This window comes from Oculina patagonica, chromosome 1 (genome assembly GCF_052425735.1).
Source record: "Oculina patagonica isolate OP01 chromosome 1, crgOcupat, whole genome shotgun sequence".
In the NCBI taxonomy this organism is placed as follows: Eukaryota; Metazoa; Cnidaria; class Anthozoa; order Scleractinia; family Oculinidae; genus Oculina; species Oculina patagonica.
In genome coordinates, this window is record NC_135758.1 from 39,082,207 (window position 1) to 39,107,206 (window position 25,000).

At 40.1% G+C, this 25,000-nt stretch overlaps 4 protein-coding genes across 6 annotated transcripts in view; 1 reads left to right on the top strand and 3 right to left on the bottom strand.

Moving 5' to 3' along the window:
* Positions 1-22,874, bottom strand: part of LOC144630043 (solute carrier family 22 member 15-like) — a 25,491-nt gene extending 2,617 nt beyond the window's left edge. Inside the window, exons 1-8 of the mRNA XM_078488329.1 lie at positions 22,758-22,874; positions 19,885-20,168; positions 19,093-19,321; positions 17,651-17,849; positions 15,549-15,764; positions 14,792-14,926; positions 14,004-14,101; positions 13,046-13,157 (exon numbers count right to left, since the gene is read on the bottom strand). Of these exons, the coding sequence (XP_078344455.1) occupies positions 13,046-13,157; positions 14,004-14,101; positions 14,792-14,926; positions 15,549-15,764; positions 17,651-17,849; positions 19,093-19,321; positions 19,885-20,166 (1,271 nt within the window). The 5' untranslated portion in view covers positions 20,167-20,168; positions 22,758-22,874. The remainder of the gene's footprint in view (positions 1-13,045; positions 13,158-14,003; positions 14,102-14,791; positions 14,927-15,548; positions 15,765-17,650; positions 17,850-19,092; positions 19,322-19,884; positions 20,169-22,757) is intronic.
* LOC144630128 (uncharacterized) lies at positions 114-9,210 on the top strand. 3 transcript variants are annotated; one of them, XR_013566457.1, is made up of 5 exons: positions 114-473; positions 565-783; positions 4,061-4,097; positions 4,596-5,972; positions 8,810-9,210. XR_013566457.1 is itself a non-coding variant. In XM_078488425.1 (4 exons), exons 1-4 carry the CDS (start codon positions 190-192, stop codon positions 5,927-5,929), a joined length of 573 nt encoding a protein of 190 aa, XP_078344551.1. In that variant the 5' UTR covers positions 114-189; the 3' UTR covers positions 5,930-9,210. The 3 variants fall into 3 exon arrangements, 2 of the variants coding, with proteins under 2 accessions (XP_078344551.1, XP_078344557.1); XM_078488425.1 differs by having other exon boundaries at positions 5,897-9,210; XM_078488431.1 differs by having other exon boundaries at positions 565-781; positions 4,060-4,097; positions 4,596-9,210.
* LOC144643517 (uncharacterized) lies at positions 7,869-12,057 on the bottom strand. The gene is made up of 9 exons (XM_078502839.1): positions 11,563-12,057; positions 11,264-11,464; positions 10,838-11,009; positions 10,525-10,726; positions 9,910-10,267; positions 9,461-9,658; positions 8,950-9,136; positions 8,455-8,703; positions 7,869-8,062 (listed from the first exon to the last, which is right to left on the bottom strand). Exons 1-9 carry the CDS (start codon positions 11,935-11,937, stop codon positions 7,869-7,871), a joined length of 2,136 nt encoding a protein of 711 aa, XP_078358965.1. The 5' UTR covers positions 11,938-12,057.
* A 1,746-nt stretch (positions 22,875-24,620) lies between the features above and the next one.
* Positions 24,621-25,000, bottom strand: part of LOC144630034 (solute carrier family 22 member 15-like) — a 15,006-nt gene continuing 14,626 nt past the window's right edge. The window contains exon 10 of the mRNA XM_078488317.1: positions 24,621-25,000. This exon is cut by the window's right edge and continues 891 nt beyond it. The gene's annotated coding sequence lies outside the window, so the exon portion shown is untranslated.

Consider the following 25,000-nt stretch of genomic DNA (forward strand, 5'->3'; position numbering starts at 1 on the left):
TTCCCGATTTTTAAAACGCGATCGAAATCGCGGTTTTCGAAGACAAAAACGCGCCTTTTAGGAGACTGGCACTAGTTAGATTTGTGACGTCGACCCGGTATCTTGGCGATATCAAAACAACAAACAAATAGCGAGAAAGAGCAAATCAGAGCGTGTGCTTCGGGATTTTAGCTGCCGATCTTTTCCAAAATGTCTAAAAGTGACTCCAATTCTGAGAAGAGCTATGACTCCGATGATTCGGAAATCAATTTTATCCCTGGTTACGTGAATATTGAAGTGGAGGAAGCGACGTTAGGTGAAGAAGATGGCGCCACGCAGAAGGAACTCGACCCGGACACTTACAAGCCGTACGAAGACGAGCCCATAGCATCCGAAGAGTGGGTTTCAGAGTATAAGTTGAAACAAGAAACACAACTTGAATTCGAACGAAAGCTTCAAGACCGTTCTGACGGAAAACAAGTCGTAAATACGTGGTAAGTTAGATCTTAGTGTTCGCTGCGTTATGTAAGTTACTTTTCGTCGATCGTACATTCATATTTACTTACCGCTTGATCTTCTTCAAAGGTGCAAATGTGGCAGATGTAGTTCGGATTTGCTACAAAATCCGAATGAATTCCAGTGTTGCCTTGAGATAGAAGAGTGTGTTAGTTGCCTGTCAAGTGACATTGTACTGGAAGAAGTAGGCTCGAAGCCTAACTGTATGACTGAGCATCCTGGCTTCAGCCAAGTGTGTCTTCAGAGGTGGAGTTTGAGGTTGGCCGCAGATAAGTACAAGACGAAGGAAATCAAAGATCTCTTCGAGATATCGACTTTTTTTGCATGAAGTTAGTATGAGTAGAAGGTTTATCCTATCCTGGGCATTGTTGTTCGAACATATCATGGAAGAATTCAAACGTCTTTCAGTTCAAGCATTTTTTTTATTTTCGCGGAGTAAATGCTGTATTTGTCAGTCGCGACGGCTGGGTGCTTTGCGACTCATATACTTTGGCTTGGTTAAAAAAGGTAAACTTTGACGTTTGCCTTCAACATGTTTAATCGAAATAGTTGTTTCCTTTCGAGTTAGAAAGATTTCTACTCGGCTTAATGCAGAAAAATAACGCCTGATCGCAGGTTAGGTTACGCACGACAGAGTTACCTTTTGTCTCGTCACGCAATCTTAACCCGACATTGAAAAGTAAATTTTCGTTTGGATATTACCAAAAGCCGCTTCTCCTCGTTATTCTTTACCTTACGGCTACACATCCCATTTCTAACGACTACATTTCCAGCAAAACGGTTGCTGTTTATTTTTCTAATGGCGATGCATTAACTTCTGAACGGAAGAAACGTTTAACGTTTACTGCTTCCAACGGAAGTAATTTCACAACAGGCTACAAAAACGCTTATAAATATCACTTAACACATTTAATGATGTTGCAATTAGCGAAGCGCACTAATGACGTAACAGAATTTGACCCCCGGTGTGAGTCAAAATTCGGACAAACAAACCGCTCTGTAAGAGCAATGTATGGTTGGCGGGCACTTTGGAGGCATATTTAGCGATTGTTTCACAAAACCATGGCCAGATTGGCTCGGACTTCGGAAAGCCTTACCTGTGCAACGTAGAAAGCTCAAATCGTGGTTTGAAACAAAAGGTTTGTCAAACAGAGCGATTATTCAATAAATGTGTAAAATGTTTTACTCTCAGTTATTGAATGGATTATAAAGGCCCGATTTGCTGCCGGGATTTGCTGAAAGAAAACATTTATTTTTATGAGAAATGCAAAACGTTTACACTGTTCTTAGTGGCACATTTTGCAACACAACAGAGCTAACCTCAGATTTATGCCACCACAAAATTACACAAAGAAACGCTCGTCCGATCGGTCCCCTTGCCTGACCCGAATATTTAAAGAGGTCAATTTCGTTACACAATTGTCGCGGCAGATATAACCTGCGATCAGGCTTTCTTTTTTTTCGCGGCGGAGGGCGCCTGATCGCAGGTTACGGCAGATACTATTTAATATACACTGTTCGAGCTCGGCAGCTGTAGCTTCAGTCTGTAATAGTAATGGGGATAAATAATAGCTTTATTTAAATCAAACCCGCCGTCAATTCCATTAGAAAGGCGTTTGAATTGCATAATATTTTCGCCCTCTATCTATCATGTGTCGAAACAGATCGGATGGCCGGCGATCAGTGCCGTCAAATTCGGGAAGAATTCTGAACTTCTTGCAACCGACGATCTTTCCGGTGCCTAAATGAAGCAAACATACAAGTGCTATCCTTCGCAATTATATAATTCGATAGTAATTCGCTATCCGCCGTGGAAATCAAGGTGTCATTACCGGATCTTCGACTAATAAATTCAATTTTTTGGATACCTTCAATCTGTTTTTCACTTACTAAAGCAAAAATGTTTGAAATCTATCATTTTTCGAGCCTTTCGAGAATCTCGGCCTCAAATTGTGCCTTTCTCGCCCTTTTTTTCTTGTCAAGAATGCGTCCCCCCGGGGGGGGGGGTATCATGTGGCGAAATCTATTTTTAGTAATAGTGCGCTTTGCTAGATGATGTTGCAATTCTAAATTGTGCAACTCAGCAGAAATAATCAATTGTCACGGAATGAGTTCCCTTTGGTTAACTATTAGCAACGTTTTAGTGTGTTCTTGCGGGTAATGTTTGACCTCCTGACCTCTTTCAGTGCTTTGGCTAAATTAAAGGCACGGCGCCGCACAGTAAAATCTTTAGAAAAGCAGTCACTTGAGAAACACACAAGTCGTGTTTGCGTTAGTCACGGAGTGAACGTGACATGAATTTCCTTTACCACGTCATCTTTTGCTTTTTAAAACCACATGCCTAGCCGGAAAAATGCCTGCTTACGCAAGAAAGAAGAAAGCCAAATCACGCCAAAATAAACAGTAGACTATAAAGGCTATCCCATTGTGTTTCTCCGTTTAGCGTCTTCCGACAAGCTTTTGGTAATTCCCCTAGCGCGATGACGTGTATCCCGTGCTTTGACACATTCTTGCTGAGCTTGCAACTTACGTTTCGATTCTCAAAATACCGTAAACTTAAAACAAAAATTGGGATATCCAGAAAATAAGTCGTTGTTTTGCAATATTTAACACGTTCCGGGTAAATTGTACGACTTGTACTCGCTCCGAGCCAAACGCTTGAGTAACACAACAATAAATATTTCACACAAACAGAGCGCAGAGTATTCAAACAGAAAATAGGTGAATGATTATTTATAGCTAGCTACAAGCGAGAGATCGCGTGACATGGGTCTGACGTAGTGGTAGTTTTAAATAGCTTGGACATGTCCAAGCGGTCTTTCAGTCCCGGGGGGGGGGACTCCCATATGAAACGGACGGGGATGCTCGTCGGAAATTTTGAAAAGAACCCCTAAAAGAGACCAATCTGGGTGTGGCTCATGCCTTTCTTGACCCCTAAAAGATACCAAAAAACTAAGAATGGAGTTTATATTTGTATATTTCTTCGTGTGTAACCCTAAACGAGACCATTATGGCTAAAAATATTGGCGTTTTGGGCGTTTTTTCCCGGAACACCCTAAGCGAGACCAAAAGTCCAAAATTTACCCCCTAAGCGAGACGACGAGTATCCCCGTCACTTTCATATGCGAGTCCCCCCCCCCGGGCTTTCAGTGTTTTCGCAATGTGATTTTAGGTTAAATTAATATTAGCGCCTAAAGACTTGTACTAGTAAAAATTGCGTTCTTAATCGTTTTAAACTTCGCTGCCTTCGAGCGCTAAACCCCTTACATTCTTAATTGGTTATGTGACGTAAGATTTGGGCTACTCACGTTTTTGATTCTTATATAATGTTTGTAAATTTGACAAGTCACGTTTTTTCTACAAGAACGGAAGTGCTGAAGCACAACGATAGAGTGACACGCGACAAGGTTTCACGCGCTTAGATTACCCACAGCGGAAAGTATTCCCTTGAGAAATTAAAACAGTCCCTTGAGAGTTAACAAGAATGCAATCCCTTCCGGTTCAGATTTTAGCCCAGTAAACGCTATTCTCCTTCTTTTTGCTTGTAAACAAGCAAAAAAAGTCGAAAAAACGAAGTACCGCCAGACTGGATCGGAAAACAGGTATAATATTTAATCTGCTGTCTCAAATTTTCGTTTGCTTTTGAAAAGATGTTACACCAAAGCGATTCAAAGAATGTTTCCGCACTGCAAGTGCAATTAATTTTGTCTGGTTCTTCACGTAGACATGCAACATTTTTGATTACTAGTTTTATCACTTGACAATGAGCGAACGATCTTTTCAAGCCACTGCTTTAATACGAGAGCACTGCACCAATTTTTTATACCTGTGAACATTGTCTATTTCCCTTCTTGAATTGCGCCAAAAAAAATATTGTAAAATGGGAATTACGACAGCAATCTATTATTTTAAATTGAAAGCTGGAAAAAATAATATTCCACATACTCCTTGTTTTTCAACAGTATCAATGTCATGCAATTTTACCATCTCAAACATTTTATAGTATACAGAAACAAATCTGAGATTGAAAACACTTTTTGTAATACGCAGACAAGCGATTCTTTATTGTTGACACCGTCTGTTTTGTGCCAATATTACAGGTTTCTGCGTGGTATTGCGTATCGAGAATTCACTCGCCTTGTCCATGGACACTTGGGTGGAAGACGGATACCTTTGCCAGCATGCAGCTACCATGCCATAAGGAAAACATTTCCGGATGAATCAGCATATGCTGGATTTGTAACTGAAGATGCTGAATGATGAGTAGCTTTTGAACATAATGTCATGTGTTGTTCCAGAAAATATCCATGCCTCTTTCTGCTTTTTGCTTTGAATTCCCTACCTTTTCTGGAATAATTATTTCAAAAAAGTGTTGGCTTTTAGCTTTGACATTTTTTGCATCTAGCTTTTGCTAACTCGTTGAAATTGCGAATGGCCTAACATGGGGAGGGCATGGATATCAAGTCTGGAACCACACAATAAAAGTGGATCATTTTTTGAACCAGTGCCAGTGATTTGGTCTTGCACATATTTTTTGTTGTTGTTTTCCCTTTCTACTCTGTCCCTGATGCATGGGAGGCTGGCATTAATGCGGAGAACACTTATAGACAGGCAAAGCAAATTCTACAGTTTACACTACAATACTTTTATTGCATCTAGTGACATCAACTAATCATGTAGCTGACACATCCCCAGTTGTCTCACTGCAGCCACAATGTATGGTTCCAGAAAATATCCATACCCCTCCCCCTAGTGAAGGGATTTTCCTTTCCCTATGATCCCCCTCCCCCTACCCCCCTCTGGGAAATCTAATTTAGCTTCATACAGTGCTTTAAAGTTTGGATTGCTTTTCTTTTGTTTGAACCCAACCTCTTCGCTTAGCTGCCTACACACCCTTCCATGGGCTGGGTATGGATATTTCTGAAAGTTAACATTCCATTGAGTGTGATTTAGACTTGTTTCGTTTGATTTTTTGGACACCAGGTCACATTTTTGTGTCCTTTCCTGGGCTGCTTGCATGCTGGACAGTTGCGAGACTTTCCTTTAGTGGTCTGTTGCTGCTGGATCTCAGTCTCTGCAACTATAACAAATAATGGTGGCGTCATTAGCCATAGCTCTCACTTGGGTAAAAATCCCTTATTTATACACATGTGCAATATCTTTAGATTGTGTGACAGGCTCATGTGGACATGAAAAAATTAGATGCAAATAGGATATTAGACTTTTTTTTAACTGAAATACTATTGAAATAATTTTAAATTTTTCTCCTATGTACAATATTGTGTTGAATTCAAATTACCAGGTGTTGTTGGGGGCACGTCTTTTACTTTCTTTCCTTTTCGTTCTGTCCTCTTAGCTATAGCCTCATCCCTTGATTGCCTTTCCAACATTGTATTCATAGGTGAGGGATTCATATCACTCAGTTCCTGCATAGCAACCCTTAGGTGGTCTTTCTCCTGGGCAGCAAGATACGTCTGGTATATATCTTCTACATAATCTGCAAATGAGACATGCTATCTGTTAATAAAGTGGTCAAGGAAGACAGCTGAGAAAACAGTAGCTAACAGAATTCTAGTGGTGCGGGTTCAGGGCCGCAAGTTGAGGCAGAAGCATCTTGGTTAATTTGAATAATTTTGTTATTGAAGTCCAAATTTTCTGCATTCCAAGTGTCATTTTTACCCTCACTGCTTTATTAGGTGGACCTATTGTGGCCCATGGTCACACACAACACCATCATTTTAACCTATAGTATAAGTAGGTGAATCTTACCATAGTTGGGCTGCACTTTCACATCACGCACAGTGGCCTCACCATTTTTAAATTTCGGCCATACTACTTTCACCTGTTCCGTCCCATCAGCATTCTTTTTACCTTCTCTTAGTAAGTTTAGATTGAAATATAAAGCAGCGATGATGTGCCTTTCAAAAGAAAAAAAAATGGCTTGACAAGAATCCCTATGAAATGTACATTATTGCCAACGAGTCAGGCCTTCTGGAAGACCAGAAGGCCTGACGAGGCGGCAGATCATAGAGCCGCGAGAAGATTTGTATGTGCGAAAAAAATCTCACAAACGCTCCAAAATGAAAAGGTAATGTAAGTAATGTAATGTAATGTAAGGTAGATCGTGACGACACAATGTCTGATGTTTTTAGCCAATCTGTTCAGCAGAATCTGTTCAGCACGTGCACACTTTGTTGTAGTTTGCCCAATCAGCGCGCTACTAATTTGTTCAGCGCGTGCATGATGCATTGGCTAAAATTCCCAGACAAGATGCGTCTCAGATAACAAAGAGATTTCAAATCTGTTCGATTGTAAAAGCCAAAATTACCGAACTAGACATTGAAATACGAAAGAAACTTGAATAAAACTTTGTTTAGAATTTAATTTCATTTAAGATAAATGAAAGAAATGCATTACAAAGCTTCAAAATTGCCAAAGCTTCGAAAATTTCGAAGTCATACAAATTTGCATGCGTAATTAAGTTAGGTCTGGCTAAGAAAACAACACGGATTTGGTTTCGTGGTGATTTTATGGATCAGAAGAGAGCTATTTAGAGTTTTTTTTTTCGTTTCTCGAATTTAGAAAATAAATGGCTTATACTTCATGTTTTTCCTGGATTGTCCGGCGTTTTTTTCTCGGGCAACCGGGCGTTTAATTTTCCAAAAAGCTGCAACAAAACAACGTGACATTAGAAACGTCACGCATTGTGCGTGATGAATTATTCTCGGAACGGTGGTAGTATAATAAAATAAACTTGTTCCATCTTTGGCCACGCAACTTGTCCGATCAGGGATTTACCTTTTAAAACCTCAAATTTTTTGGATACTTATGTGTTGAGTGGATTTTACTGCAGTGTGGGAAGTTTGAATTGATTTGTTTTGACAAATTTTGTAAATGTTTGCTTTTTGTTCGTAATTTATTTTCCGAGTTCAGTGGCTCATAGCCACTTCCAAAATAGCGGCATCGAACAACAGTGGCTTGAAACTCTCAAATAACATGGATTTTACAAACTTTCTCACTAAATCTTCACTACTTTGGTATCATGTAGAACTCCTTTCTCATTTTATTTATAGCCTTCACAAAATCGCATTTTATTCCAGAAACATTCAAGGTTTTCAAAGAAAACGCGAAATGTTTATTGATCGAACCAAAATCATAAAGCGTACTTTCAGCCAAACATTTACAATTATCCTCCCTTCTTCTCTCCCATTGTACTCGTTGGCATTTCTACCGATAGGTACCACTAGTATATGACAAAAGTTTATCAGGAAGGCAAAGTTTAAATTTGAATTTTTTCATGGTGTACCAAGTGCATGACATAATAAATTCCCTTTACTGACAAATCTAAAGGTAGACATAGTTTAGGTTCTTGATCAATGAACCACCATTACCAACCTGCAGTACATTCCTATATATGAGAAGGCTATCATCTTCGGCGCAAACTGGTTGAGAGTTGAGTGAAAACCCTCCAAACAGCTAGTTTGTGCCTCTGGAGAGCTCTGTTTGATACCACTGACCAAGAAAGCATTGTTTAGAGCAGAGCACATCTTTTCATACACTGGGGAATCTATGATAGTAAAAAGCAATACCTCATTAATAGTTTTTAAAAGCTTTCCCACTTCCCCCAGGACTCAAGAATTCATTAATTTAACACATCAAAACAGCTGTATGTAGGCATGAAATGATCTCCCAAACTTTCAAATAACAAAACAAGCATTTATGATATCATAAACGTGCATTAAAAAGTCTAAGTGAACATTGGTAAATAAAATTTTAACAGATATATGCAGAATAAATTTCTAATCATTTGTCACCATTTGCAAGATCTAAAGCAACAGTTGGTAACCTATAACTGAATAATCAGATGTGCTCTATTATTGAGACATACATCAAAAGTTGAAGTCCAGTTACCTGAATTCCTTTTGCAGTCTCACACGAACACAATTATCTAATTATTACCTTTGTCAAGCCAGGTCCTGTCTTTAATTTCACCGTGATTGCATTTGTTATAAAGTGGATCATCTAAATGGTCATGCTTGTTAATCACGTGACTCAAGAAAGATTTGAATTTTGCATATATAACATTGCCATTTCCAGATAAAGTGGATGTAGCACTCCAGAAGTAGTGGTTCTCACAGGGTCGGATCCAGTTGACTAAAGCTGCACAGCCACGTTCCTTGCTAATGCTGGTTAAAACTTTGTGGATCTCTAAAATAAAAATAAAATATATATATTGATTAATGACATGAAAATTGTTTTAACTGTTTTTCTTTTTTGCAGTGATTGTTGTAATGAAATGTATTTTTGCTTACAGAGTTTTACCTCCAAGTCAACTTCACATTATTTTCCAGGCGACAACAACTGATGACACAAGCATTTGCTTCAAGAAAAAAAGGCATTTAAAAGTATACTTTGGGAATTTTATAATGATCAACTTGACAATATGACTCTTACTTTTCTTGATGTGCCAGAGGTCAAAGTAGTGCTTGATATTTTTTAGCTGTTCTCGCATGTATTTACGGATAGATGCATGTCTATCCGTTATCAGGGTGCTGATCATCAGACCACATCCTAGAAGATATCCCATGCAGTTCTTGAACCCAAGGAGCTCCATTGCTGGGCTATTTCCTGCTACATTCCTCTACAAATATAGAAGGATGCATTCATGTACAAGTTTTATCTACTTGATACAATAAAATCACTGACATTACTTTTTTTGCCTATTGTTGTTATTTGGTTGCCTGAATTATGGTGTAGGGGAAAATAAAAATTAAGCTTTTTTTCAAAAAAAATGTTAAATTGAAGAAAAATTCAGAATATAACATTATTATAAAACAGATTTAAAACTAACATGCAACCTGGGCATGCAATATTGTTTTCTCACCAGGAAAATATAACAAGCTTTATCAGCTAAAAAATATTGTGTCCGAAAGTCAAAGGGTCATTACAATTTATCCATGTTTACCTGCTCAAGGGAGAAGTGAATGATGAGGGGTAAAGTGCAACAAAATATGGTGTCTGCACCAAATTTAGCACAATGCCCCATACTGTCGTGGCGTCCATCTCCGGCTATGACCAGTGGCTGACCCAACTCCTTTAACTTGTTGATAAGTTTCTCCTGGTATGACTTCCAGTACAAGTGCACGGCTGGAAACAGTTTTTCCTGGATTTGGATAATAATAATTCCTGGTTTGATTATAAAACTAGTTGTCGATCTGCATCACAATACTATCACTCACATTATCCTCTTTCACTAAAATAATTAAATAAATGGAGAATCCCCTCCTTGGCCATTTCATCTAGGAGGCCTGACAGTGGGGGCAATACTGTGGTTACTTCTTGAAAGTAGACATTGACAGAGATTATAAATTTGCATTGGGATTGCATCCTATTATCTTTATATGAATAACTTACACGTTGGTGCTTGAAGAATGTCTTCAGGGAAAAACAAGCTACTCCCATGTGCTGAAACAGCTGCAATACTTTTGAAGCCGAGCTGCCAGATAGTAGGATTGCCATGCATAAAAGGAAATTTCCAGCAGGTATCTTAGTACCAGGCATGTTTGGCTGGCTTTTCCAAACTGTGTCCTTTCTGCCGCAGCTCGTGTTTGTACAGGTGGAGGTAACCACAGCCATTGTGCCAACTTGCCTTGTTTCTACGAGTGGATTATCTGACTTGCAAGAATGGCAAAACTTGAAGAGGAGAAGAAGCTGAGACAGGAATACTATAAATTTGGGTTGCTTGCGCAGATTGGTGTCATTGATATTCACTCTGCAAGGGGATGGAAAAGTGACAAAACAGACATTTTTAAAACAGAATATTTCGAAAATTTACTCATGATCCCTTACCTCAATGTGTTTTTTTTATTCTATTAAAGGGGGGAGGTGGTGATTTCATTCTCCCAACTACATTGTATTTAATGTGTGAAAGCTGAATATAATACACTTGGGTAAACAGTTAGAATTGTATACTTATTTTTGAAAACCATCGTTGAAAGGAAAACAAAAATAGAAAACAAATAAATGCACCTGTCGCCTGCAGAATCCAGGTCTTCTTCATGCTCCGAGGCAGTGTCCATGTCAGTTTCTGGTTCATAGTATCCATCAGAAGAAAAGTCAGGTTCTTCTTCTGTTGTTTCATCCGGTAAACTTTCAGTGTCCTCATGTTCGTTTTCTTCATCATTATGTTGTTCATTGTCATCAACAATTTTCTCAGGTGGGACATCTATTCCTGATTAATAAAAAATTGTAAAAGGAATACTATTGTAGCTATTTTCCACATAAGCTTAAACTTTTAATCAGCATTGATGAAAAATAATAAAACATGACAAAAAAGAAATACCTGGTCTGTTTTCCTCCAATTGTTTCTTAAGTTTCTTTATTTCCAGTCTGCAGTTGTTTAGTTTGGTTTTTGCAGTAATAAGCTGGTTTTTCAGCACCCGGTTTCGTTTGTCCAACTTCTTGCATTCAACACATTCTGGCATGGAAGCTGTAACTGTTGATTGTTCTTGATTCTATATGTATAAAAAATACACACTAATATTATTATACAAGCGTACGCTAAGTAAGAAAACAGACTGTGAAACACAAGTTCGAAACGAAATATCCACAAACTCTTACATGTAAATGATATACTCAACCTTGATTGCAAGCCCTAGTAGTCGGCATAAATCCTAGAAAGTACTCATAGGCGAATTTCTCGGCGTCCGATTGTAATACACGGGCACAAAGTGGCAGATTGGCCTTAAAACACTGCATAGTTACTTACCGAATAATGAAACTCAGTCACACTATTTGCGTCGCATTGTTCGACTGCTATGAAGCTGTTGTCAACAAGCACTTCTGGACTTTCTAGGACTTCTGGCTCTTCCGGTTGTACTGCCGGTAATTCGCCGCTACACGTGGAAGTTGCCGACTGATCATGAGTTGTTGTAAAACTCTTCATGCGCCTTTTTGCATTCTTGAGCGTCTAAAGAAATTAAAGAGTTGCTTAATTTTTTTAGGAAATTTCAGTGGCTGTACAAATGAATCGAGAAGTTAAAAACAATTGACAGAAACATTGCTTACCGCTCGCTCAAGACGACGTTTGGCACTCTCACTCACAACTGGCTTTTTTACCACTGCTTCGGCATGAACAGTTGGGTATGCAGTTGGACCTAAATCGTCCCGTTTTAGCCTTGGCATGATCGGTTTGTTTGACAAACTGTCTGCGAAGGTGAAGCGACGCATATAGGCATCTTCGGTGAAGTGCTTTGAGCAAATGGAAGAGTTGGGAGTCGGGTTCCATTTGGCTCGCTTTTCCTTCACAAAATCGACCCATTTCTTTCTTCTTTTTTTAGCTTCAGCTCTTTCATCGCCTAAGAACGGTATAGCATGTAGAACTATACCGTTTTTAACATCTGGAACTGAGGAGCAACCACCTACCACACATCTACCCGGCATATTTTCCCTTGTTTTACTACAGTAAATCGAGTGATGAATCGTGAATGAGATACCGGGTCGACGTCACAAGCAAGTTAGTACCCAGTCTCCCAATTGCTCCCTTCTTTGTCAAATATGGCGGAAAATAGGCTTAAAATGAGGATTTTTCACGGCTGATAAAAAAATGAAGAAACACAGAATACGATTTATTTTTTCGTAAAATGCTTAAAACATACATAGACTTTCGAAAAATAATATAACTGGATAAGGGTGATAGGCACTTTAATACTAATAGATCATCTGCGTACATTAGGCAATTAAGTAATTGATTGTTTAATACTACCCCTTTGCTGATTGACTGACTGATTGACTGACTGACTGACTGACTGACTGACTGACTGATTGACTGACTGACTGACTGACTGACTGACTGACTGACTGGCTGATTGACTGACTGCCTGACTGACTGACTGTCTGACTGACTGACTGTCTGACTGACTGACTGACTGACTGACTGACTGACTGACTGACTGATTGACTGACTGACTGACTGACTGACTGACTGACTGATTGACTGACTGACTGACTGACTGACTGACTGGCTGATTGACTGACTGCCTGACTGACTGACTGTCTGACTGACTGACTGACTGACTGACTGACTGACTGATCATGACTGATTGATCGATCGATCGATCGATCGATCGATCGGTAGGTGGCGTAGATAGATTTAAAAAAAAATCATAAAAAATTCCTAGAAGCAAAAGAACATGTCTGCACATTCACATTTTTTGTTTTGTTTTAATTACCCACTTATTTAAGTAGTAATATAGGAACAATCTGTCGGAAAGGCATAGTTTTCCACGCGTGACGCAAACGCAAAGGATGAAAGCTTTCAACACGTGTATGACTATGTTAAATTATTATGGGTCGTGTAACTTAAGATCGGGTGATATTAGATCGATAGAGAAACGGTGTTGTTGAATGTTGAGTACGAACGGGAAAGTGCAAGAGTACAGTATTGACGTACTGTACAAAGATTTTCTCAAGACTCTCAACGAAGGAATAAAGAACATTATACATTCCTCAGATTGTGAGTGGAATTATTACGATCATAATATTTAATTACCTTACTGTTGTTGGAAAGAGCTCTGCAGAATAAACGTAAACCACCGCAAATGCAATATCTCCACATAAGTTAGCCACGAACATGTACATGAAAATTTTCCCAATCAAGTAATCTAAGAAAAAAAAAACTATTTTAAATTAAATCTACAAAAATTAACTGCTTGCGCCTACTGTAGAAACAAATCTTTTTGACTGTATTGCATAATCCATTCACAACATGTATATTTTGCAGTAGGCTTTTCTCTGCGTCTTTTCTGCCTCATCACACATGGTGTATGTTTAGAAATCGAGAATCAAAAGTAACTATTTCAGTAAAAAGGTGTTTATTTGTAAAACTGCATCATCCAAGATTGAATCGGCTATTTAAAAAAATGTACGAAAGCAATTAAAGCAATTGCATAAGGAATTTCAGTTAACGCTGATTGAAGGCTGGCCATAAACAAAGGGGATGATCAGAAGTGTCTAAAAGTAGTCATGTCAAATCATGCCTTTAATACAGCTCTATTTTTTTATTGAATAAAATACGACACATTTACAGTAATTCGACACAAAAAAATACAGGAAATAAATAAATAAATAATTAAAATAATAAAGGTACAAAGAAGGAAAAGACATTGAACATTACTCTCAGTCAAGAAAGGAACTTCTCTTGTCTCAGAGCAATAAAAGTCGTCAAAAAGTCCTTCATCGTTAATTAATTTTTTCCTATGAACTATTAACCTTTGAGGCTCTGTTTCGGGTTTTACGGATAAGAATTACTGGTAACTCACAAAAATATTTCAGGGAAAAGAGATAACAGTTTAAATAACTTTAGGGATAATGTATAACAACTCAATTTTAGGGATAATGAAAATCAAAATAATAGGGATAACAGCTTTGGTTAGTTAAGGGATAAGGAATAACTGCCGTCAAAATAATTGGGATAAGGGATAAGGTATCCTCCTCTAACAGGGCCACACCTTTGTCATGCTGAGCCTTATCTGATAGAAGAAGAGCGCCAATCGCTCCCACAGCAGCGAAGAAAAACGACCAGAGGATGATTTTTCTACGACCAACCCTGTTTATATAAAAAAGAAAAGGTATAAACACATCAAAAAGTATTTTAAATACATACCAGTCATCCCTGACACCCCTTGCTCGATCTCATACTTTTTATATGTCTTTCTCTTTAGAACTCCAGATACTCGAACTTAGTGTCTTGTTTCCATAGCAACAGCAAATCGACAGTAAACGTCAAACGAGTGTGAAACTCTGCATTACTTTTAAATCCAGTCGCGGTAATGTGTAACATTTTTCGCTTATTTTCAAAATTCTCACGCTACTGTTGAATAATAGATCAGTGACTAGATCAGTGATCAGTGATATCGTAGATCAATACTGTTGACTAGTTGATTACGTACGAATCTCTGTACGGTAAATATGATAGACATGCGATCAAGCGCACATGAATATTCTCGACTCTACTTCTCAGCCCAGAGGCTTCTTCGACTTCGCTTGAAGCAAGTAAAAGGCGGTGGTGGACGATAAAACGAAAGAAGAAGAAATGTGACCTCCACTTTTTCCTTTCATGTCGCTCTCGCGCGCCCTATTCTTTCCCTTTCAGTTACTCTTTCATGTTTGGAGCCCGAAAAGGGGGCAGGGAGAGGGGAGGGACGAAGACCTCTGGAAGCCTTTGTTGAGGCGAGAAATTCCCTATTGTGACATCACATAAATTAAAATAAGGCAACGAGCAAACGCCGTTTCTTACTTCACTGTCAAACCAGCGACAATGGGATACGCGGGCAAACTGGTAACACCAGCAATTATCACATTGATGTAGATGTTCCCGCCAAGGAAGGGTGCGCTGAATGATGTACCCCAGGAAATAAAAGAGGCAGTGAACCTATATAGCGAAAACAAAGATTAAGATAGCTTTAGTTTAATGTTAATGCCGACACTATTCTCACCAGGAAAAACACGCACAAAAGCCAAAATTTACCACGAAGCACTACCTAAAATTCCCAGCGTGACCCAGGAGAGTTCGCGGCATTCCCACAGACCTTACCCTTCTATTTAAGAGCAGCCTTCTTGATAATTCAGCCAGTTCCAGTAAAGTTTAGGTCTCGGTACCCTTGCTAGGAGATTTATTCTCTCATGGTCTGCCGACTTGCAGGGCCTCGGGCCGAATATCCAATATCTTAGTGCATCTCGGTCCATTTGGCTTTGTGTGTGGGTGGACCTGGTGAGAATATATTACTGTCTTTGTATAGGTTATCATGTGACGATTTGAAAATTAGGAGGAGTATTTTTAATTATTTGCAAATTGCAAACATGCAAATGGTATTTATTTCAGAACGAAGAACACGGGATTACATGTTTGTGACATAAAGGACAAAAGGAGGATGTTCAAAGACAAAATCCAAAGAGGAGGATTTACTGTAATCTCCGGAAGTCTTCGGGTTAACTTCGGAACTAGCTTCGGAAGTTATTGGGTAATCTTCGTAATACATTTCTTTGACACCAACCACATGAGCCAAGAAGCAAGCGTCTTGTGAGTCATTCTGGCTGACGAGAACAAGTCACGAATGTCCCCAAGCCTTTCTTTCGTCTCATCATTCGGCAATTTTAGTGCTGCCTTAGGCATTTCTTTGCCATTTACTCTGGCGACTTTACGTAAGGCTTCCCTGGCATCGGTCACTCGTCCTTTCTTAAGAAACCAACGGACAGACTCTGGGGTAACGCTGTGGGACAATAACAAATACATATATACCGATAAACTGTAAAAAATCCATGGGAAAATAGCTTCACGCATGCATGTTTACGTCACACAGGCTAGTTTCATCCCCAAGCCTCGCTTCTGAAGTGTAAACTTGTACATTTTACTATAAACGAATAGACCTCTTTACAGGGGGGGGGAAGCAACTTCCCATACATTCTCTTATATGAAATCTGAGCGATGCTCTCACAACTTGCAAAGCAATCATCGGGGCGGTAGTCAGCGGATGTCTCTAAGGCGCATGAGCAGCTCCTTTCTTTGTGAACTTGCCAAAATAAAAACAACATGGGACCAGTGAGAGAGTTCGATTTTTTTTATATATGTAGTAATAAATAGGACTTTCTAAGTTTTGTCTTTAAAGCAGCGAAAATTTCTCCGGAAAGGTTCTTGGTGTCAATATGTGGTGTTTGTTATGAAATAAAACCATCACTGGAATGGTAATGAAAACGTGGCGATCGAATATTCCCGCGCTGGTCGGAGCTATTGTTCTTGCCGCTCTATTGTTTGAGGTTGTTTGTTGACTTGGTCTTTCTTTGTTTTACTTCATTTACAATCCCCATGTGGGCCAGTTGAAAATCGTGGTACAAACATGTCAAACATTTGCATTTCAGCACTGAAAAGTAGCACGGCATCACAAAATTCTGCGTTCTTAAAACTACACGACGATGACGAAATTTTCGGATTTAAACACGCTGCTTTTAGATTTTTAGTTAAGAGAATTGAACCCCTTTATAATAAGTGATTCCACGACATAGCAGCTTCCATTTCGCGGGAAAAGATTGCCTGTTGCATCATCGTCCAAAAACCGCTGACTACATCGTGAATTGATCGCTTTGCAAGTTGTGAGAGCATCGCTACTCGGTCCCAGACCTCGTTTCTTCCCCCCCCCCCCCCCTGCCTCTTTAGCTTGGTTTGTTTGTTCTCCCATTGTAGGCCACGTGATGTTACCCTTGAGAATTTTTTCTTTCAAATCCAAACAAATTCACGTGGATATGAATGAATAATTTCCAGAAAGACAAAGGGACAATTCTATTGAGAGCGTCACGTGATCTGCAATGGGCAATTTACATACGTAGCTAAAGATGTCTATTCCCACAGCAGCAAAGTTGAAAAAAATACGCACGTGAAAATTGCACGAAGGTAAACGAGGCTTAGTGGTGAATTTTGAGCATGTGACGTCATTATGGATCAGGCCTATTGGTATAGCTGGAATAAACAAATACTGGTAAGATTTTGTAACCTTCTGGGAAAGACACAACTCTCACAGTGCGACACTCTCTTCACCAGTGAATATTGCCGGGTCAACCGTTACGGTAATCACCAAATACCTGCGATGGACTAGCATCTCATCTGATCTATGGAATTTTCTATACTCCTAGGCACTTGATGCCGAAGAAACCAGAGTTCTCTTATTCCGCGCACTAATTTTTACTCTAATGTTACCCATTCTACCTTTTGGTTAAGTCTTTTATTACAGTCGGGGGAATGAGTGCCGCTTTTGGCAAATCTTTGTTGAAGCTCTTGAAGAATTTCCGAATCGTTTTGTCCAATCAAGAACTAGCGTGAGCGCTCACTTGTACTCCGAAAGCCGTCGCGTGTGTAAATACGTCATGTTGCTTAGCAACTTTTGGGACGAAAACCGCGGGCTCAGTCACTTTTCGGAGAAGTGTTGTCGCCATCAACTGGCACTTTTTCCCTCGACTGTATTAGTGTTTAGCAATTTACAGTGAACACATAAGAATGTGCGTTTTGCAGGTGTGTTTTGCAATGTAAGAGAATAAAAGGATTTAGAGTTATAAGTTATGAGTTAAATAAATGTAAGTCAAAGAAACAAAGCACTTGGTTACTCACAACCAGCACCCCATTATCAAAATGCAAGGTGCTCCAGTGATCATCGTCAATTTTCTCCAATCTCTGATGAGGTATGCAGCTCCTGCTAACATCACGATGGCTATCAAAAAGCCGTTCCAAATAAGAGATCCCACAATGCCTCTGTGGCGAATTCCAGAATACTCAGTACCCATCACGAATATCGGAATGCTCAAAGCACCTGCACATTTAACAGAACGTAAGGTTTCTCCTGAGTATCGAGAGTAAGGGCCTGTTTACATGATTCCGGAATGACTTTCATTCCGCAGCAAGTTCATTCCATCCCCATATATTTCTATGTATTTGTTTGCATGATATCAAGACGATATTTCGTTCCCGCACAAGTCATTCCGGAATGAGTTTAGACCAAAGAAGTAGCCCTACGGTCAAATTGCTCCTTAAAATTGCAGATATGGCCATAAATGAGGACAATGACATGTTTTCGCGAAAACCACGTACGTGAAAACGCCTTAAGTTGAGCCGGTCGACTTTGTCATGTAAATACAGAACGAAATTCATTCCGAAACGAGTTTCGTTCCGGAATGAAAGTCATTCTAGAATCATGTAAACAGTGCCTAATTCGCATTTGCTTTAGCTTTGCTTTATTCAGTACGCTGAGTGGTTGGTTTAAAAACGTTGCGCCACTTCCTCTAAACCAATCAGAAGTAGAAACAAAACCAACAGTGTCTCTCACACACGCACGTTTTCTCTGCGCTTTTTGCGCTAGCTTCTTGTCTGTTTCGAGTTTTGATTAGTTTACTGGAGTTCCTGTGTCTTTTGTGATTAGTCAGAGTGATTACTTTGGTTTTGGTTTTTCAACACTCTCGGTCTCTAACTGAAAGTAAACTGATAAATGGTATTGTTGCAGCTTTCTATTCATACACTAGTCGTACGTTGTATGTTGTACGTTGTCGTCGTATATTAATTGAATTATTCCAAAAGAACTCGCTGTTTTCGTTTTCCGTCCCTCCTCGAACTGAGTGGGTCAGTAGAAATACAGTGTAAATTCTGAGTGCTCAAATGGTATCATCGTTAGCTTGCTTTTCGTCAAGACCAACACGCGATTTTCCCGCCTTTTTGTTGCCACCCTTGATGCCAGCTGCACGCTTTTGCTTCGTCTTTTGATTGGTTCATTGCGTCATTTACGTTTGCTGTGATTGGACAGATGTTAATTATTACTTCGGTCTTAGCTTTATGACAGGCAGCGGAGCAGAGCGCGGAGCGCGAGACGAAACTGAAATAAACTACCTGTAGGCACACCATGGTTTATGCTCTTCCTCCCCGTTGAAATAATTGATATACTTTCCTTGCACGTATTCTGGTATTTGCGCTTGGCGCTATGCCCTGCTAAAACGCCTGTTCACAGGACTGAATGACAGCTATCAGTTGAAAACCGCTCTATTAATTTTGCACACAAGACTTACCGATCATGAATCCAATGATAAAGCGAAATGTGGCAAACACCCAGTATGCTGGAGAAAATGCCGAAGCAAAGTTGAAAACGCAGCACAGAAACCCACAGATGTACACGGGATACTTCCTTCCAAACTTGTCAGAAATGCTGCTCACACAAATGCTGCCAATAAAAAATCCAACGAAGATAACAGAGGTAGAGACGAATCCCAATGAGCCACGATCACACACAAGGTCAAACTGTGGGAAACAGTTGTCATTAGTTGTAAAATTAATGAAATGTCAATGGTAAAAATTTCAGATAACTCGTTTTACATAGTGATTGCAAGGGTGCGAGTGGTCAAAGTGCTTGTTTGAAGATCTGGTGGTACCGTTTCCTACGTTCAAGTCCTCCACTTTAATTACTTTAATCTCTTCGGCCGTGCACGTTAAACAGCGACGACCAAAGACACAGTTTGTCGGGCGGGTGAGAGAGGCGAAAGAGCCAACGGGGACGAAAATAGTAACGTTGCGAAGGTGTCCAAACTAATTGTGTATTTGATTGCTGCTTGTCAGTCTCGTGCCTTGTATGACATGCAAAGAAAATGAAGTAATTTAATTTCGTGTTGTTTGAAGTGTCATTTGTTACGTTACAGCACAACAGAACGACGGCATTTATTGCAAAGCCGCCATCTTAAATCCGCCGTCTCGGTTGTTAATCCAATTCAGTTCAAATTTCCTTATTCTAAAGAATGTGGGAAGAAGTGCTTATTCGAGGATGGGAGCTGAACTGGGATACAGTACCATTTCTGCATTTACTTTACCTCAGTGACAACTGATGTGAAATCATCAACGAATTCCCAGTCTTCCCTGGCAATATCACATCTGTAGGAGTAGTTGTCATTTCCAAGACGAAAGGTCTCCGTATAGGGACATGTGTTGTTATTTTTACACTTCCAGCCTGGGTCCGATGCAATAAACAACATGATCATCACAGGAATGCCCCACCAGAGCATATAAACCAAGTTGCAAAATACGCTGAGCAGGATTTGGTAGCGGCCAAAGCTGCCAATTTCCTCCAAAAACTCATCAGTGGTTAACTCCATTTCTGGAAGAAACACGTTAAGATTAGTTTCCTCGCTTATATTGTTGATAGTTCCCACGTCGGTACCTCGGGTTCTTTTTCAGCCAATTCGCTCTGTTTTATTTTTGGCGATGGTCGACAATTTCGGCGACCATACGTTCGATGACTTTTGTAGCAACCGCAGGAATACCTTACAAATGCGTAAAAAGGTGGTTATGCAGCTTCGGGGGTAACCAATTAGCGCCCTAACGAAGAGTTACTCAACGAGCTTCACCGTAGAAAATAATTTGTTCATCCGAAACCCAAGCATAAAAGATACATCCAAAAAGTGTGGCAGTTGGTGTGAAATTTTGAACTAAAGCTTCTTGATACAAATAAAAGCCAAATCACTAAATGGAGTGGACACTACTAAGTGGAGTAGTTGTTTTCTATCATAGCATACATTGTGTTTCTAAGCAATTTAAGGGAAAAGAGCCCCGATATAACCAACGAAACTTCAATATAGCGTACATATTTTGCCAGTCCCTTGACGCTTTGTTAGATCGAAGTTCCACCGTATTACATTTTCGCAAGGAGGGAGACGGACCGAGTTCCAGTGTAAGACTCACTCCTAAAATTGTTCCAAGGCCCCGGTTAAATCTTTTTAATTTTACTTTATACCTTGTCACCCGCGCGGTTTTTAGCCTCTCGAGCTTCTTGTCATTTTGCGAGTGAAAGCCGCTTCCATCTGATAATATAAGTATTAATTTGACCAAATTTATGAATTTCGCGAGGGTTTCAAATAATCTTATAAACAGTGTTATTATATGGCTAGCTCCGCCAGCGGGCAAGATGATGCCAAATCTTGCGTTATTTCTTATGGTTGGCTAACATCCGGGCTAACAGTGCAGGCAAGACGGGGCTATTGCATTGCCCGCCCGGCACTGTCCGCTGTGCCCCGCAAAAAAATGCTGTTCTTTGTAGGGGAAAGCCTCGAGCCAAGTGGCCCATACTTGCCGGAGCTTATGCCGGTTTCTGTAGCATTAAGCGGCTAGGAATATTTCTACTCCTCCCTGAATGGGATAATAGTCCATTGCAGGGTATCCCCCCAGCATTATGTCGCCGGTACCCATTTATACACCTGGGTGAAAAGAGGCACTATGAGAGTAAAGTGTCTTGCCAAAGCTAGAGAACACAACACAATGACCGCGGCCAGGGCTCGAACTCGGACCGCTTGATCAAGAGTCCGGCGCACTAAACATAAGCCAACCGCGCCTCCCGCTGTTCTTAAGCCATATCGACTAAATAAAGCAAGCTTGGTTGGGCAAGACGACTAAATGCTAGTTCGTCTTTTGATTTGCGTGATTATGAACTGTGACCTCGTCTCCATCCATAAATAAAATAACTTGGCCAATATCCAGCCATCGTAACCTTACAATCCATATATCAGATATATCGAAATAATAAAAATTACTTACAAGACACGATGGCGTAACAATAACACTAACAATGCTTATTGAATGGCTTGTGCCTTAAGAGCTGGCAACTAGATAAACCAAATAAAGGGTTCTCAACGGAAATGCTCCCCCAAATAGTTGTTTTGTTAGCCGGGAAAGATGAGCTGTTGGATCGCTGAGAGATTTGTTTGTCTGCTGGGATAATGTTACTTTTGTCAAAGGTTGTTTCGCTGTTTAGACATTTTGTTTGTGACCTTATGGATTGACATGAAACGTGAAACTGCAAGGCTGATCAAACTGTGTAGAGAACTTAATGCGGCAGAGACATGATAGCGACCAATCCGAGGGTCAAGAATGCATAACTGTAGACAGCTTTTTCGGAATTTCAGTCCTCGTCAGTACGCAGTTCGATCAGCCTTGAAGTTTCACGTTTCATGTTTTTCATTTGTTGGCTGATTAGGTCTTCCATAGATCCTGCGTACACTAGCAGCATTTTGTTCGATTAACCGTCGTTGCCGTCGGTCCGTAAACACGCGACCCTCCCTCCCCCCCCCCCCCCAAAAAAAAAAACACTTCAACAATATCCCGCTATTGACCTCAGGCGTGGTCAATAACCTGTTATTTATCTTAGGCATCCCTTTCCGTGTTGTTTGCGCACTTGGGTCAGGTTTCTTTTCTTATATAATGCAGTTACTGACTAAATCCCTTAAATAAAACAGCAGTAACGACAGTAACCAAGGAAGTCGCCGTATATTATAAATGCGATTAACACATAACAGTTCCAAACTGAAAATGTTGCTCGCTTTAAAAGCCTAAAGTTCCAAGCTAAAGGCAGATAAATGTAAGAAACTTCACTTATATAGAGTTATCTTCATTGAAGATAAAGTCAAGAAAGATATGAGGGTCTAGAGAGCTTTTGAAGGTCACGTACTAAACAACCGACAAAACCTTCAAAACAATTAAAACGAAACGAAATCAGAGAAGCTGGCAAACGCAACTTCCCGCAACAAAACGATGACATGACTCTCGACGAATGTTAAGAAAAGTATCGATTTCTTTTCAAATGACGTCTCGCAGATAGCAGGTAAATTTTGCCAAAATTTTTGAACGTTTCAGATCTGAGTTTGTTTCAGGACCTCACCATAGACTGAAGCTATAGCTGAGTTATGGAGTTTACCTGGTTCTTTCTCTGTCTGTTTCTGAATTTACCGTCAACACTGGGCGAACTGCTAGTCACGCAGCAACAAAACAAGTCCACTGTTATGTCAACTGCTCAACTTTTTATCAGATTAATGTCTGACTTGGCTAAGGTTCCAACGTTATGGACACATTTGATTGGTTATTTTTTTTACTCAGGTGTTATTTTAGCGAGCCTACCCAAAAAGGTGCAGTATAGATAAGTTAGACCCGATGTCCCGCGGGAAAGGGGTGCCCGAGGATTTTACATTAGGTGAATATATCACATTCACCTGAGGGGAAGATAAAAAAATATCAAATGCTTAGTTTTCAAAGAAGGACCTAAAGGGGTAAAATGGGAACTGGGATTTGGGCAAATTTTCACTGGGAAAATGGGTTTTGGGTCACTGGGACTGGGAATCACAAACACAAAAATAAGAGTGGGACTTGCATTTGGGCAAAATTTGGGCTGGGAAATGAGATTTATACCCCACTGGCCTCCCTGCGGGATCCCTTTAAAGGGGTCTGACCAAGCATTCTCGCGCCCATGGCGCTCCAGAATGTTCCACAAGGTTTCCTGGTAGGACCGGCAAAATTTTAATACTGCCCCAGATATTTGCTCCTTAAAAACAAATCACTAATTGTGGTTGTTTTGGATTTACGACACTCCGGTGAAAAACCACTCGAAACAGGCTCCAAATAAAATCTTATTAACTATTTAAAAAAGTGATCATGTTTGCCAAAAGAAAAATAGCTGAAAAATAACAAACCGTAACAAAGTAAACACCAGCACGATACAAACAGATCATAAATTGTCCAAATTTACAAAAAAATACTGCAACAACGACAACGCTTTTATGCCTGCTGTCGAGCCAAGTGGCTCATCAGGCCGGAGCTTATCTCGGTTTTTGTAGCATTAAGCGGCTATAGGAGTATTTCTACTCCTCACTGGATGGGATGCTAGTCCATCGCAGGGTTACCCCCCAGCAGTAAATTCGCCGGTACCCATTTATTCACCTGGTTGGAGAGAGGCACTATAAGAGTAAAGTGTCTTGCCTGAGAACTCAATGCAAAGCCACGGCCAGGACTCGAACCCAGACCACTCGATCCGGAGTTCGGCGCATTAACCATTAGGCCATTGTACTCAAGTATAAAGATTACAGTTTTTTAAGCTAATTTATAAAAGTGTTGATCGTTATAAAAGCAGTTTTAGAAGTTTAAGCCCGGGCCAAACGAGGATGAGAGCTGATAAGAGTTGACTCTCATGGCTTTTCGTCAACTCTCATCGACTATAATCAACTCGGGCCAAACGAGAACAAGAGTCCATCAAACGACGCTCGTGAAAAATTTGAGCTCGTTCAAAGTCGATGACAGCGCACGAGAGTCGATGAGAGTGCTTGAAAGTACCATGCTAAACGAGAGCGAGAGGTTGAACTCTCAACAACTCTCATCCTCGTTTGGCCCGGGCTTTATAAAAGAAGCTTATAAAAAGTAGATTAGCTTCGAAGCTTATAAAAGTAGCTTTAATAGCACCGAAACTTTCTGCCCAACTTCTAAATTTGTCGTGCTGGTGAAGTTTTCCCGCGCTTTTCGCCATGATATGTTTTCCCGCGCTTGCCACCGATAACAGGTTTTCCCGCGCTTTTCGCCAGTGGTATGTTTTCCCGCACTTGCAGCCGATAACAGTTTTCCCGCGCTTGCCACTGATAACATGTTTCCCCTTACCTCACACTTGAAGTCACACGAAATTCTATTTACCAGAGGCTTGGTAGCTACAATATTTAAAATGCATATCGTTCACCATTTGATCTGAAAGTGCCTCTTTAATTTCATTGTAGTGGCAAAAATAAACCTCAACTTGAACTTGATTTAGCCTGAATTGCTCTTTATTGTACATTTTAAAAATACGAGTTGGCTGTAATATTTGTCGACCCGGGCCTACGGGCTATAGGCTAACTAAGTCCCCGGCCATGTCTATGTCAGTGAACCTTCCGGACACTTCTTCTCTATATCAAAAGCCCCGGACACTTTTCAGGCCCGTAAAGCGACGTTTGATTATCTGTATCTTGAAAACAGAGAAGTGTATAGCCCTGAAACTTTGTGAATAAAACAGCTCTGTAATCATAAGTGTTTGGGATTTTGCTATGGCTTTACGGGTACGGAAACTTTTCGACACCATTGAGAAACGGGTCCCAGGTAGTAAGTTTCTCCATATAAAATGTTTGGTTTAGCCGCAATCAAATG